Source organism: Syzygium oleosum, unplaced genomic scaffold, assembly GCF_021117445.2.
Source record: "Syzygium oleosum isolate NSW1041296 unplaced genomic scaffold, Sole_v2.1 Sole_v2.02, whole genome shotgun sequence".
Taxonomy (NCBI): domain Eukaryota; kingdom Viridiplantae; phylum Streptophyta; class Magnoliopsida; order Myrtales; family Myrtaceae; genus Syzygium; species Syzygium oleosum.
Window position 1 is genome coordinate 10,395,501 of NW_026607486.1, and position 14,479 is coordinate 10,409,979.

The following is a 14,479-nucleotide window of genomic DNA, read 5'->3' on the forward strand; positions in this document are numbered from 1 at the left end:
GAGAGGATTTGAATTACTGAAGACGATCACCTTCTAAGATCAAAGTGCAAGATGTCAAATTTGAGTTTGGCTTTGCCGGTCATTATGATGGTTAAGCTAATTCATGATGTTTAGGCTTCTGTGCTGACAATCTTATTCAATAGTAAACCTAAACAAAAATAGCGAGTTAGCGGCGTGACACTAACTAATATAGCTTCATGGGATACAATGTGTATGGACTGGAATAGAACATAACATCGATATCTAGTATCCCAAAAATTGCATGCTCCAGGAATATCCCAACGCAAAAGCGTGAAATTTTGCGAAATCCATTTGAGGTCTTCTGCTTGGTATATTGACAGTAGGAGTACCAAATCCATAAACATTTCAGGAAATGATATATACATTGTTGAGCTTGCACATAGCATTATACAATCTCGGTTCAAATAACATAGGTATAAGTGGGAAAAATGTAAAACAGCGATTTGATGCACATGAATGAATGAGACAATTTAAGAAGCATCATCACCAGTACTCATTGCATGTTGCATCCCCTATGGAGATATACTTGATGGTAGAAAGAATCTCCGCAAATGCAAAGATTCTTAAATACCCTGATAGATCTTGGACTGGAGGAGGTGCTTATAAAGCCAAAATCAAGGGCAGTTTATTCACTGAGCTGGAGATACTATTGTTCCTTTTGTGCCACCTCTACATCATTAAGATTAAATTCAGTATTCGGTGCATAACCAGTTTTTCTTTATTCGACTAGTCCATGGGTCCAATTCGTCGTTTATCTCTCGTGCTTAGGGTGTGACTTAGAATTTTTGAACTATAATTTTCACTCGAATTGAGCTACAACCGGCTTCTTTGGTAAGATTTTTCAGTTTCCATCTTCTTTCTGATAGCTGCTGCATCTTCCCATAGACCTGCCGAGGCATGCACATTTGCTACCAAAATATAACCTTCAGGTAGGGTCATCCAGTTCCGGCTAAAATTTCATTCATGCAGCTTGTTTTGCAAGTTCCGCATTGCCATGAACTTGGCAAGCTCCAAGAAATGTACGCCAGACCAGCGTATCAGCCCGGAAAGCATTGAATTTATAGACTGACAAGCTACGACATTGGATTCTCATCTACCCGATGAGTCCACCATGCATGCATGGTGTTCAATTCTAGGCACGAATCCATGTTCTGTGTACATAAAGTGTTTCCATCCATCAGAAATACCATGTAATATTTGAGTATTAAAAAAAAAAGGTCAACAAGTCAACAAGTCAACATTTGCTACAGTGGACTTCAATTATAAAAGAGGACCGAGAGCTTTCGGGGAGGAGAAAACAGAAACGGAAAAGAAAGAAAGAGAGGAAGAGAAGAAGAAGAAGAAGAAAGGGAGGGTTTGGTGCCGCGCGAACCTCGCCTAGCCGATTCGACTTCGTATCGCAACGCCCGGTAAGCATTCACGCCCCTCGTTCGTCCGATCGGAAAAGTTTTCCGATTTAGGGCTTGAAATTCGGAATTTTGGGAAATTCGAGCGGCGAAGTCCGATTTTTGAGTCGTAGAGCTGTGTATTTTTATAGAATTGATAGTTTGTGGTGTTGTGGAGCTGTGGGATCTTACGGATCTTGATTTGGACCTACGGTTTGCCCAATATGAATTTTTGAAGTTGGCCGCACAAGGTGAACAGTGCGCGATCAGTGGGCTTTAGGCCGATTTTTGTCTGTTTTCGGCTCGATTTTGGGACGGTCAAGTTGGGGCTTTTGTAATACTCGGAACGGGCTTTCTTTTGACTATAAGTTTGCTAGGATCGGAGTTCGATGGAAAAAGTTATGGCGCGATCAAGTTTCGCGTTCAAGTTTCGCGTTGCGGGCGATTTGGATAATCGCTTTGGAGGAGGATTTGTGGGCGTGTTTGAGTCGTTTTGATTAGCGTCTAAGCTTAGTTTAGTCTAGTCGTTAGTGAAATGGTGCTTTACTTGATTTTGATGTCGATTCTCGTTTAATTGTTAGGATTACGAGATCGTCGATTCGAGTGAGCGTGGTTGTTTGATTTTTGGGATTCCAGGTGAGTGGTACTATCTGTTCTTTGGTTTTATAAAAATCATATCTCGAAGGAATTATGATTCGACATAAATATATATGTTGAATTTAAAAGAGCATTTTGTTGCATAAATCGGGATCGAGCATTTACTACTTTTTAGTATTTGTCAATGATTTGAAAATCGTTTTTGGAAATGTATTATGAAAGGATACATTTGTATATTGTGTTATGAACTAGTTTATGAAATAAGTTCGGAAATTATTCAAGAAATGCTCTACGAAATGTATTTCCGGCGGATGAGCCGTGTTACGAGAAAGTTATTTGTTTGGTTTGTGAAATGTATTCTGGATTAGATTTCTGATATTGGATGATGATTGTTTGATACTCAATATCGCTGTGAGCCCATTGAGGGGCTTGGGGGTATGCATACCGGGTTTAGGATATCCTTCTGGGCCGAGCCACCGGCTTTGTAGGTGGAGACCTTACCAAGGGGGGAATCTTGGTAGCCTTGTCACAAGGCTTTGTGTCGTGACCATAGTTAGATATTGAGCAATAGATTGGTCGATGGAATGGACCATCGACGTTTGATATGATATGAGATTCATCAATGGAATAGACCATTGATGTGTGATTTGAGATTAGTCAATGGAATGGACCATTGACGTGGTTTGTATAGAGATTGATCAATGGACTTGACCATTGATAGTTTGAATTGTGATTGTGGATTTAAATGTGTATTTGTGACTTGTACAAAGTTTTGATGAAATGAAATAACTGTTATGTGATTCTATATGTGTTTTAAACCTTGGGTTTGGCTTCTGAAGTTCTGGTATTGCTTTGTACATATGCATAGTGATTGCTCAATCTACTTAGAAGATATGTACTATTCACTGAGCTGTGGTTGCTCACCCCCCTCTTTTCCCAACCTTTCAGGTTCTTTGTTTAGCAGCCAATAGAACGAGAGCGATGTCATTGGGATTCTTGGGTGGTTTGAGGCTGCGTCCTTTGGGCGAAAGGACGGCCGTGTCATTCCCCATATTGGTAGGTTTTGGGGTGTGACATACCACATGGCTACAAGAGGATAAAACAGCAACATGAGTATCATAAGAAATCAAATTCTTTCCGAATAGTGCACCAAAAGCTCTCTACGCATCTTTAGTGTGACTCGACCAAAAATACTTGCTCATAAGGGAATTACCCACGCAAGTATCGCAAGCAAAGCCCAATTTTATTGCTATGGTGCATATTCGTATCCCCATATCTACATCACAAATACTTTCACATGCCCCGAGAACACTAAGGGCCTATTTGGCAATTGGCCAAATAGTGAAAATTTCTGTTCTTTTGTTCCTAGAATCAGTTTTGGAACAGAAATCCGTTTGTTAAATTTTTTGATTCTGGGCACAAATTCTAGCAAATTTGTGCCCAGAATCAGTTTTGGAGCAAAATTAAGAATAAAAAAAAAGTAGCTTCTTGATTCTGGGAACAAAAATGAGAATCAATTTTTTTTCTTCTTCTTTTTCTTGATTTTTAATGTAGCTTCTAATGTCCGGCGCGAGGGCCACCCTCGCCGTATCTGGCGAGATTAAAATATTTTAATAAAAAAATGTTATTAATAATAAAATATTTTACCGGCCATGAACAAAAAAAAATTATTTTACCAGCCATGGCCAGAGACTAGGCCATGAAAAAAAAATATTATTAATAAAAAAATATTTTATTGGCCATGGCAAAAAAAAGGAAAAAAATATTTTAATAAAAAATATTATTAATAAAAAATGTTAATAAAAAAATATTTTACCGTCCATGGCCGGCGACCAGGCCATGGCAAAAAAAAAGGAAAAAAATATTTTAATAAAAAATATTATTAATAAAAAAAATTTAATAAAAAAATATTTTACCGGCCATGGCCGGTGACCAGGCCATGGCAAAAAAAAATAAAAAAAATATTTTCAATAAAAATATTTTTTATTAAAATATTTTCAATAAAAATATTTTTTATTAAAATATTTTAATAAAAAAATATTATCAATAAAAAAATATTATTAAAAAAATATTTTACCGGCCATGGCCAAAAAAAAGAAAAAAATATTATTAATAAAAAAATTTTACCGACCGTGGCCAAAAATAATAAAAAAATTATTTTTTAATAAAAGTATTACTAATAAAGAAATTTTTTACCGGCTATGGCCAAAAAAATAAATAAATTATTTTTAATAAAATTATTATTAATTAAAAAATATTTTACCGGCCATGGCCAAGAAGGAGGAGAAGAAAAAAAGAAAAGAAAGAAATATTAAAATATTTAAAATGTTATTAAAATATTATTAATAAAAAGAAATTTTATGCCGTTACCAAACGGATTTCTATTCTTTTACTTTTTCAGGAATAGAAATTTTGGGCCGTTACCAAACGCCTTCAAATGCTCAGAATTAGTTCCCGGGTACAGAATAAAAAAGAATCATTTCTGATCAGAATCTGTTCCCGAGCACAGAATAGTTGCCATACGCAACCTAAAACTCTTAAAGGGTTTGGCCTGACTGGACCTTTTTCATTTCCCAGGAGAGTTTTATAGCCTCCGCATTCTCCAGTTTGTAGATATCCTATGATCACCGCTGTCCAAGATCTCACATTATGATCTTGCATCCGATCAAACACCTTTCTCAAATCATGAAGCGATCTCCTAGCTACAAACTTCACGTACATGTCCACTAAGCTTGAAGCCAATCTAGACCATATAATACTCCTTCAATTACCCCCAGCGTGGCACCTTGGCTGCTGGCACCACACTCAAGCACCAGCACCTTGGCCCCCAAAACCAGCTGCTGCCTTTATCACCATCACCATTGCCTCTCTCTCTCTCTCTCATACGACTTCCAATGGAGGTCGCGTGACTCCAATCTAAGTTTGAACTAATCCGCTAAAGCTCAATTAGAGAGAACAAGCACGAGTTTGCAAAACTCCACCACTTGGGGTTGGGCTGTGCATGGAGGGTCGACGCCGACGATGATGGTGGTGGACATGGCAGGACGACTCCACCGACGTTACTGGTGGTGATGGCCAGCAACAATGGAGGGGTCAGCACAAATGAAGAAAGGAAGGAAGAAAGAACGAAAGGAGCAGAGAAAAAGAAAGTCTTTCCTTTTTCAGAAACCGCTCTGAATTGAGTTGGACTCACAATATCGATGATGTATAATTCTTTCTCAGTTAAGCAAAATATCAATGATTTGAACGGAAGACCATGTTGAACAGAATTTGAAAAGTACAAGGATTAAATTAGATAAAAATAAAATTTAGGGACAACATGAACATGAAATTTTTTTTTCAGAAATTACTCATTTTGTTACCTTTTTTTTGTGGTTGGGTGGGGGAGGGGAGCTATTCCTCTCTAATCATAACTGATAGGCATTCTTCATGTTAGTAATTAAAAGGAATAGACCACAATAAATCTCTTTCTTTATAGGATAGACTTTTTAATTCAACTTGTTCGTTATCATCCGATTGCATATGTTTGAGTGGTAAAAAGAACACAAACAGAGGGAAAGAGAAAAAAAAGGGCAAAGATCGAAACTAAACTCTAGTCCCATAGAATTGCTGGGGTAGAACTGAAAAGTCTTGAAAGCCCATGGGTTGAACTGAAATACTTCAAAGTTCGGGGAGCAATGGGCAAGAACAGTTGGCGTCGTTAAAAAGAGGCGGTGACAGTTGAACAAAATGTAAGTACAACTCCAAACTCTGCAACGAGAATCAACTTTCGGTTACTCTCAGTCACTTCGTCTTTTCCAGGTCTTTCTCTGTCCTTTCAAATTTTTTTTGCTGCAAGTTCTTGCTTCAATGGCTATCGTATAAAATCATCGTGCATTATTTTAATTCTTTCGTTATGTTTGATTGCAGAAAGTGGTTTTCACAATAGAATCATGGCGGCCCCAGATCCAAACGCTCGGCCAACGGTGGGCAAAAGATATCCTGAGGATAAAGTTGACAAGGCACAAGTTTTACTATATTCCGAATTATTCTTTCACACTGCATTGCATCAAGATCGCAGAATTTCTTCGAATTAAAAGGGTCTTTAATCGCATCTCGTGTTCTTTTTCCGTAGGCCCACAATTTGATAGAGAAGTGCATTCAGCTGTACATGGACCGTGACGAAACAGCCCATGCATTAGAAATTCATTTCAGGATTGACAGCCATCTCACACGTATGGGTGAGAGATCATCTTTTTTGGTTTGATCAGTGATTAATGCTAAGAACTTGTCCGGTTGAGTATTCTGAATGATTCGGTCCTGTTTACCCGCAGTTTCTTGTATGGTTTATATCTTGATGCGAAGCTTCTGAACTTGTCCTTTGAATTCCAGTTTGGGACAAATTGGAAGAAAGTAATCAGGAGTTTTTCCAAAATTACTACACAAGGCTAGCATTGAAACGACAGATCGGCAAGATCAATGAATTGCTTGAGCAACAGCATCTAGACAAGAATTTTCCTCTGGTGCCTGGTATGGCTCTCGTAAGACTGCACTCCATCAATATAGAACTTCACGGTTCAAATGCGTAGCTTCTATCCTTCATAGCATATGGTATCATGTATACACTGGTCAACTTCCCGAACAAGAGAAAAAGCCCATCAAACTCGGTTCTTACACTATATCATAAAAGCGAAAGCTAGTTGCGCTCTCAAGATGACCGTAAAAACTTGGGTCTTGTCGAGTGCTCTTCTGAGCATGCCCATCTGTTCATGATTGTTTGCTTCGTGAAGACATTTTGTGTAGACCTTTAAGTTCAGCCTATGAATTTCGCCTCCCGTTAGACGGCTCTTTGTCACACTTAGAACACTTCGTTCTGTGAGGTTTTAATAGTTCTTGCCCTCCTTTCATGGTGCAGCGGAGCAACAAATGTCAATGAAACCGCAAGAGACAGCTCCACTGGCTAATTCTCCAGTGAGCAAGACAAGCAATGAGAATGAGTAAGAAACTCAATTCTTGCATTGTTTCTGTATCTTGTCTCTACGAGAAATTTTTTTTGGTACATCTTCTAAAATTTCTTTTGCCTTTTTCTCCACTGCGTCGAACACTCTGGTGATAGCTTAACTATTCATCTCAATCTGAATGCTACTTACTTACTTTACAGGATTCTTAAATCAAATTACCTGCGTGTGCACATTATTTAACTTTGCAAATTCTGTTATCTGCACTGGTTTAAATACATGCATCGTTTGGGACTGCATGTCGCTTTGTTGGCTTATGGCACGAGGTGCGGCATAATTATATTTGCCTCGTCAAGTCTTGCTTCACAGGACATGAATATTCTTTTGATAGGAATTGTATGTTTAGATGATCCTAAATGCTACCACTGATAAAACTCATTGGCAGAAACAACATGATAGTCACGGTGCGCATTCTTGTCGAACATTTTGATTTTCAACTTGTAATGCTGACTCGTGCTTACGCTTGTGGTTCAAAAATGATGATGAGCAGAGCTGAATCTAGTAGCAAGCTACCTGCCAATCCTGTCAGCTTTGTCGGATCAGAAGAGGTGGTGGGGTCCGACCTTCTCATTCCCAGCGGTAGTCTTACTCGGTCTTCACTGGAAAATGCTGCATTAGACACTGCACATATGCCAATTTCGCGAGTCCCGAACCTTATCGCTGGTGGTCACCACACTGCAAACCTCAGGGGACCAGTTCAACCATCGTCCTCAATGGCTCAAAGCTTGAGCCACTTGGACTCAAACCCTCAAGGTATTCATGATATTTAATGTTGAGCAAGATATTGCGCGCCATCGCTCTTACTTGGTTTGGAGTTTGGATTGGTGAATCTTTCCAACAAAGGTTTGGCTGGGCATATTACTAGTCAGCATACTTGCATAGACATGGTGGTTTTGTTCGTTTGCCACCAGGGCATTCAACTAATGGTGCATCAGATCTGACAAAAGCTAGTAATATGACACTAATCTATGTTTCAATTAGTACATCTCCTAGTACATACAGATACAATTTGCCATTTAAAGAATTGCCAAGTCAGCTTTCGGCAGCGACTTCATTCTATTTTGTGTTCTCTGAGCAGAGATTCTTTTGGAGTCAAGGCAAGCATTCTGTTTTTGACATTGTTGTTTGTACTAGGAAGGTCCTTTATGCATTTTTTTTTTTTTGGTAAGGTAAGAAATGTATTGACTAATCACGCGCACTTTATGCTTTTTCTGTTCCTACGTAATTTAAAAAACCATTTGAAGCATTTAAAAAGAGCGTGCAAAAATGGGAATTGCTTTTGTAATCGGCGAGACCACCCGAGTTTCAAGAGCAGCATGTGCCTTTGCCACTTTTCAATGTATTCTTAGTCATGATGAACGAGTTTTTTTTTTTTTTTGGCAGCTTCCAATCAGAAGGACCTCTCTAATTTCGCGTCAGGTCAGGGCTCTCAGTCTGCGGATCGCTGAGTGAAGTGGTAGCGTGTGTCCCTTATCAATATCAGTATCTGGTGGGTTGTAGGGAAACTCATGCAGAGGGGACAATAGTGAGGACTATGATGCTTGTTTGGAAGATTGTAAGACCCCATCTTGTGTCTCATCATTGGGTGAACAAACAAATTTTCATTACATTTACGGATTGAGCTTTTGTAATTTTGTTTTTGGTCGAAGAGCTTTTGTAGTTGTACATCATATTTTGTGATCTGATATGATGAGCAAATTTTGGATCTGTTAAGTAGAGAGGATGCTTGAATTTCTGAAAGTGATCACTTCTATCCTGTCCTTAAGATCAAAGTGAAAGATGCACAAATTTGATTTTGTCTATGTCCGCCGATGTGATAGTTAAACTAATTTATGCTGTTTAGGCTTTTGTGCTGACAGGGGCAAAGTGTGTTTGGACTCGCTGAGATCAAGATATCTGTAAAATAAATGAACTTTAAGTAAGGGTAAAACCAATAAACAGTATTTAGTATCTGGAAAGATGCATGCTCCAGGAGAATTCCAAAGGCAAAAGCATGACTGTTTTAGATTCCTCGACTCATATAGCTGAAATTTTGCCAGATCCATTTGAAGTCTTCAACTTGGTATTTTGACAGTAGGAATACCAAATCCATATACGTTTCAAGACGTGATATTTACGTTGTTGGGCCTGCAAGGAGCATAATAGAATCACGGTTCAAGGTAACAATAAGGGGGAAAAATCTAAAACAGAGATTTGATGCACATAACCGAATGAGATAATTTAGAAAGCATCGTCAGCGGTAGTCATTGCATGAGCATGTTCTGTCCACAAAAGTTTGCACATATACTTGATCGCAGAATGGCAACCTCCGCAAATGTGAAGATTCTTAAATACTCTGATAGATTTCAGACTGAAGGTGCTGATTAGGCCAAAACCAATGGCGATTTTTTCACTATGCTGGAGCAAATATTGTTCCTTTTGTGCCTCCTCCACATTATGAAGAAACAAATTCAGCTGTCGGAACATAAACCAGTTTCTTTATTCGACTAGCCAACTGGTCCAGTTCGTGAAACAAAACCATTTTCACACATATGAACGAAAGTATCGACCGCTTCAAACTCCGTTTGATTATTGGCACAGCACGAGATCATGGTACGCCAAGAAACCAATACCCTTTTATTAACCATGTCCCTGAAAAATCCTCTCCGCCTCAGCCCAGTCATTGGATTTTGAGTAGACACTGATCAGAGAGTCGAGAATCACTGAGTTCAGCTCACGAGCTGGGACCGAGCGAGCTCACAATGGACGCGCCACCCGATCACCAACGCCCGGGAGCGAATGCAGGAGAGACCTTGATCTTGGACGGTGGAGAGAAGAGACACGCTCATTGCTCCATACAAGACGAGCTTGGTGTGTCGTATCAAGAGCACTAAGAAGTAACGTAAATAGAAAGCCATGAGGCAATTCTTCTACAAAACACAGGAATTAGCAAACACGAAAATCATCTGGGTTCATGTATTACATTGGTAATTGTGCTTCTGATGGAACTACCTTTATTTTGCATTTCAATCCTACATGGAGAAAAGAAAATCAAACATGTACGATTTCATAATTTCATTTGTTATTCTGAAATACGTATCCGTCAGCAATCGTCAGAGCACTTGATGAAGTTGAGAATTATTCAAGTTCTATTTCAATGTCTACATCATCAACTGGCTTCTCGGACGGACACAAAAGCGGCTTTTGGGCTAGTCGCAATTTATCAATATCTCCTTCAAGCATATCTAGGACTTTGTTCATTGATGGCCGATCATTAGAGAGTAATTGTATACATTAAAGGGCAACTATTACCATCTTCTTAGTTATCTCTCTTTCCTCTTCTACTTCTTCCATTTCAACCTCGTCTTCTTTGCTGAGTTGATCATAAACCCATGAAGGGAAATAGATTTGACTTGAACGATAAGCACTTACATTTAAATTTCTCCTCCTACTGGCCATTTCCATTAGCAACATCCTTAAACTATAAAAATTGGCTTTATAAGAGATATCATCAATGTCCTTGTAGAATAGCTCAGGAGCCATATATCCCCCGGTTTCTGTTGCAATTGTTAACGACACTATGTTGTGGTCCATAGGAAAGAGTTATGCGAGCCCAAACTCATAAACTTTCGGAGTGAAATTTTGATCTAAAAGAATATTGTGAGGCTTGATGTCAAAGTGGAGAATTTGCATGTCGCATCCCCAATGTAGATATTCTATCCCCTTAGCCACACTGAGAGACATCTCATATATTTTCTTATAATCAAGAGAATAGTTGCCATTTTTAGAGATAATGTGCTGATCCAAAGACCCGTTTGACATGAAATCGAACACTAGAGCTTGCTTAGAGTTGTCAAAGCAAAAACCAACAAGTTGCACTATATTAACATGGTGGATCCTTCTAATTGTACTGCCCTCGCTTATAAAATCTTAGCCATTAAATTTTGATTTGTTCAAAATCTTACACTACAAAAAAACTGGATTTTTGCCACGAAAATTTGCGACGAAAAAATTTTCGTCGCAAATTTGCGACAAATTTTCCAACGAAAAGTAAAATTCGTTGGAAATTTCCAACGAAAAATTTTTCGTCGCAAAATTCGTTGGAAATTTCCAACGAAACAATTTTCGTCGCAAATTTCGTTGGAAATTTTTAACAAATTTTGCGACGAATTAAAAAAAACCCGGTATTGTTCGGCATTTTTTATATTCGTTGGAAAATTTGTTGGAAATTTCCAACGAATTTTCCAACGAATTTCCATTTTCCGGGCCATTATTTCAGTGTGTACAATTTTCGTTGGAAAATTCGTTGGAAATTTCCAACAAATTTTCCAACGAATTACAAAAAAACCCGTTACTGTTCGGCATTTTTTATATTCATTGGAAAATTCGTCGGAAATTTCCAACGAATTTTCCAACGAATTCCAAAAAAAACCCGGTACTGTTCGGCATTTTTTATATTCGTTGGAAAATTCGTTGAAAATTTCCAACGAATTTTCCAACGAATTTCAATTTTCCGGGCAATTACTTCAGTGTGTATAATTTTCGTTGGAAAATTCATTGGAAATTTCCAACGAATTTTCCAACGAATTTCAATTTTCCGGGCAATTATTTTAGTGTGTACAATTTTCGCGCTCGTTATTCCCACAACTTTCAATTTCCACATTCACTCTCTCTCTCTCTCTCTCTCTCTCCTTCGCCTTCACCTTCTCCCTTCGCCTCCCCCGCCGCCCCCCCTCCTCCTCCGGCTCCGGCGCCATGGACACCAAGCCTCCGACGCCCCCGACGGCCCCGACGCCCCTGACGCCACCAAGTCTCATCGCCGGCGAGGGCCGAGCTCGCCCGGATTTTGTCACGCCCCGTACCCCACGAAGCGGGAGCATCCCACCTTCGGTCGATAAATTGCGACGTCCCAGGAAGCGTCGCCGACCCACGCCCATACAGAGATCAAGCACAAGCGGAAGTATAAAATAAACAAACCCAGACAATTACAATATGAGCCAAGGATAGCCATCCAATAAACAAGATTCAACGCAGAAAATATGTACATACTTATATTACTATTTTAAAACTCTTTTTACAGTGTTCACGACAACCAAAAAGGAAACACCAACAGCTGGGAATAACCCAAACAGCCACTTCTCCGTTTCGCTCCATCCCTACCGGGGTGCATGCTCGACTTGCCGGATAAAAGGCGGTATTCCCAAAAAGAGGTGGTGACCTCGGCATCCTACTGCTGGGGGTCTGAAAAGTTTCGATTTACACAACCGTGAGACGAATCTCAGTGAGTTCAACCCCTAAACCTAGGCTAGGCTAGCATGCAATCTCCTGACTGGAAACAATTATTCAAATCACAATACCACAATAGTCAAACAATTATCTGACCCTGCAGGTTAAACAGTTCAATATGTAATAATCACGGCACATGCGTGGCACGCATAATTACACGTATGTCAATCACAAGCTCACACACCGAGTCTCACACACTCGCATGCCAATCAATGCATGTTTATGCATGCAAATGTCATTGACATGTCATGCACATTTCTTTGGCCCACTGGCCCACACTGGCACACTTGCCCAATTAATTATTATTACGACTCGAGTCATCAATTTTTCACGGCCCGGTGCGTCTAGCATGCTTCAAAGTGCATGAGGCGCAGCATCCGATCTGGCCCAGTGTCTCTAGCCTGCTTCAAAGTGCATGAGGCGCAACACTGTTCTCCTTGCGAACCAGAGCCTGCTTCAAAGTGCATGAGGATGGTCGCCTTCCGGACATACCGGGCATCGTCCTGCTTCAAAGTGCATGAGGACGGTATCGACCCGAAGGTCCTTAGGTGATCACACAGCTCATTATTATCTGAACCCAGCGTATAACGCTTCAGGGTATTTTAGGTGATCACATGCTCATGGCAGACACGCATTCTCGCACAATTTTCATCACATGCCTCACTCTTGGCATACGCAATGCGTGTCCATGTTATGCAATGCAATGAACCACGAGCACCAATATAATTCAGACAACCCGGGCATACCCGGCATTTTCACCGATGAACTCCTAAATTGGTCATTAAACCCTATTATCCTCCCCAACGATTCTCATTAATCCACTAAATTTTTCCGATAATAAATTCTACTAATCGGTCCTCAACCCAGTCTCAATTACACACTGCTATTATCTAAGCCAGTCCAAAATGCACCGATAACACCTAAACCAGTCCAGAAAAACGCAACATCAGTCCTAATCCGGGTTTTGGAATTTTACTCACCAAAACAAGGGTCACGACGATGGGGAATGGCGGACGATCACTGATGAACAGTGAAACCGGCGGCGGAATTCCCGGCGGACGGCGCGCGGTGTACGGACGGGTGAACCGCGATTCCGTACGGACACGTGAACAGTACCGCCGTACGGACACACTGTACGGACGGCTGGGAACGGTGGCCGGCGAGGCGCCGGTCACGGCGGCGACGGCCGTACGGGTCTGGATGAACAGTGACCCGTACGGGGACGTGAACAGTAATTGTACGGTCTCTGTACGGACTGGGCTGAACGGCGACATATGGACATGCTGAACAGCCGGGTGTCAACGGAACGGCGATCGGAGCTCCGGCGAAGCTCCGGCGGATCACTGTTCACAGAATGGAAAATGAGAAAAAGAGAGAAAAAGAGAGAAAAAGAGGGGGAAAGGGAGAGAGAAATGGACGGAACCGAGGCTGAGCTGAAGCGGGGGACCAAGGGGGTCGACGGCGAGGCACGGCGGTCGGCGGCGTGCTCCGGCGAAGCTCCGGCGAGAGAGAAAATGAGAGTGAAAATTTGAGAGAAAATGAGAGAAAGTGAGGGGAAAATGGAGAGAAAATTTTTCTGAAGGCTGGTCTGGTCGTGGGATTGAGAGAGGAGAGAGAAAAAATGCTTATCTTAGTCAAAAACTAGGGCCTAGGGTGCCATGTGTCAAAAATCAAGCCAATGGACAATTTTGCCCTTGATCCAAAGGCTAGGATTTGCCCTAATCCAATAATTTAGGGGTGAAATGGTCTTTTGCCCCTAACCATGGTTGACCAGACCTGGTTTAACCTTAACTCACCTTGGTTAATCCCAAAATTAAATCCAATTTTCGGAATTAATCAAAAATGGCCTAGGGGCATTTTCGTAATTTTCCAATCCCGAACCGAAATTCCAATTTTCGCACATACGCGTTCCATATATGCGTGGCCAACATAATATGGCGTCGGAATCGCGAAATTCATCGCGCAAGCCCTCGAAAATCCACGTCAAAGTTTCGGGAATAAAATAATATTATTTTTCCAATTTTTGTCGAAATTCCAGTTTTTGTCCAAAATGACTCCTGGTAAGCGTGGCCACCCAAAAATGGCATCGGCCACGAAAAATAACCTCATTTGGCCTCGAAAAGCGACGCTGGCATCCCGGGGGCAAAATCGTAATTTTTCACCCCCGGACCGAAATTCCAATTTTTACTCGTACTAACTCCACATGTGAGTGGC

The 14,479-nt window shown here is 40.5% G+C and overlaps 1 protein-coding gene across 1 annotated transcript; it reads left to right on the forward strand.

The window, feature by feature from the left end:
* Positions 1 to 5,727: 5,727 nt before the first annotated feature.
* LOC130137509 (uncharacterized) lies at positions 5,728 to 8,718 on the forward strand. Its single transcript, XM_056308970.1, has 7 exons — positions 5,728 to 5,804; positions 5,913 to 6,004; positions 6,118 to 6,223; positions 6,375 to 6,512; positions 6,898 to 6,979; positions 7,491 to 7,753; positions 8,384 to 8,718. Exons 2-7 carry the CDS (start codon positions 5,936 to 5,938, stop codon positions 8,446 to 8,448), a joined length of 723 nt encoding a protein of 240 aa, XP_056164945.1. The 5' UTR covers positions 5,728 to 5,804; positions 5,913 to 5,935; the 3' UTR covers positions 8,449 to 8,718.
* The last annotated feature ends 5,761 nt before the right edge of the window (positions 8,719 to 14,479 follow it).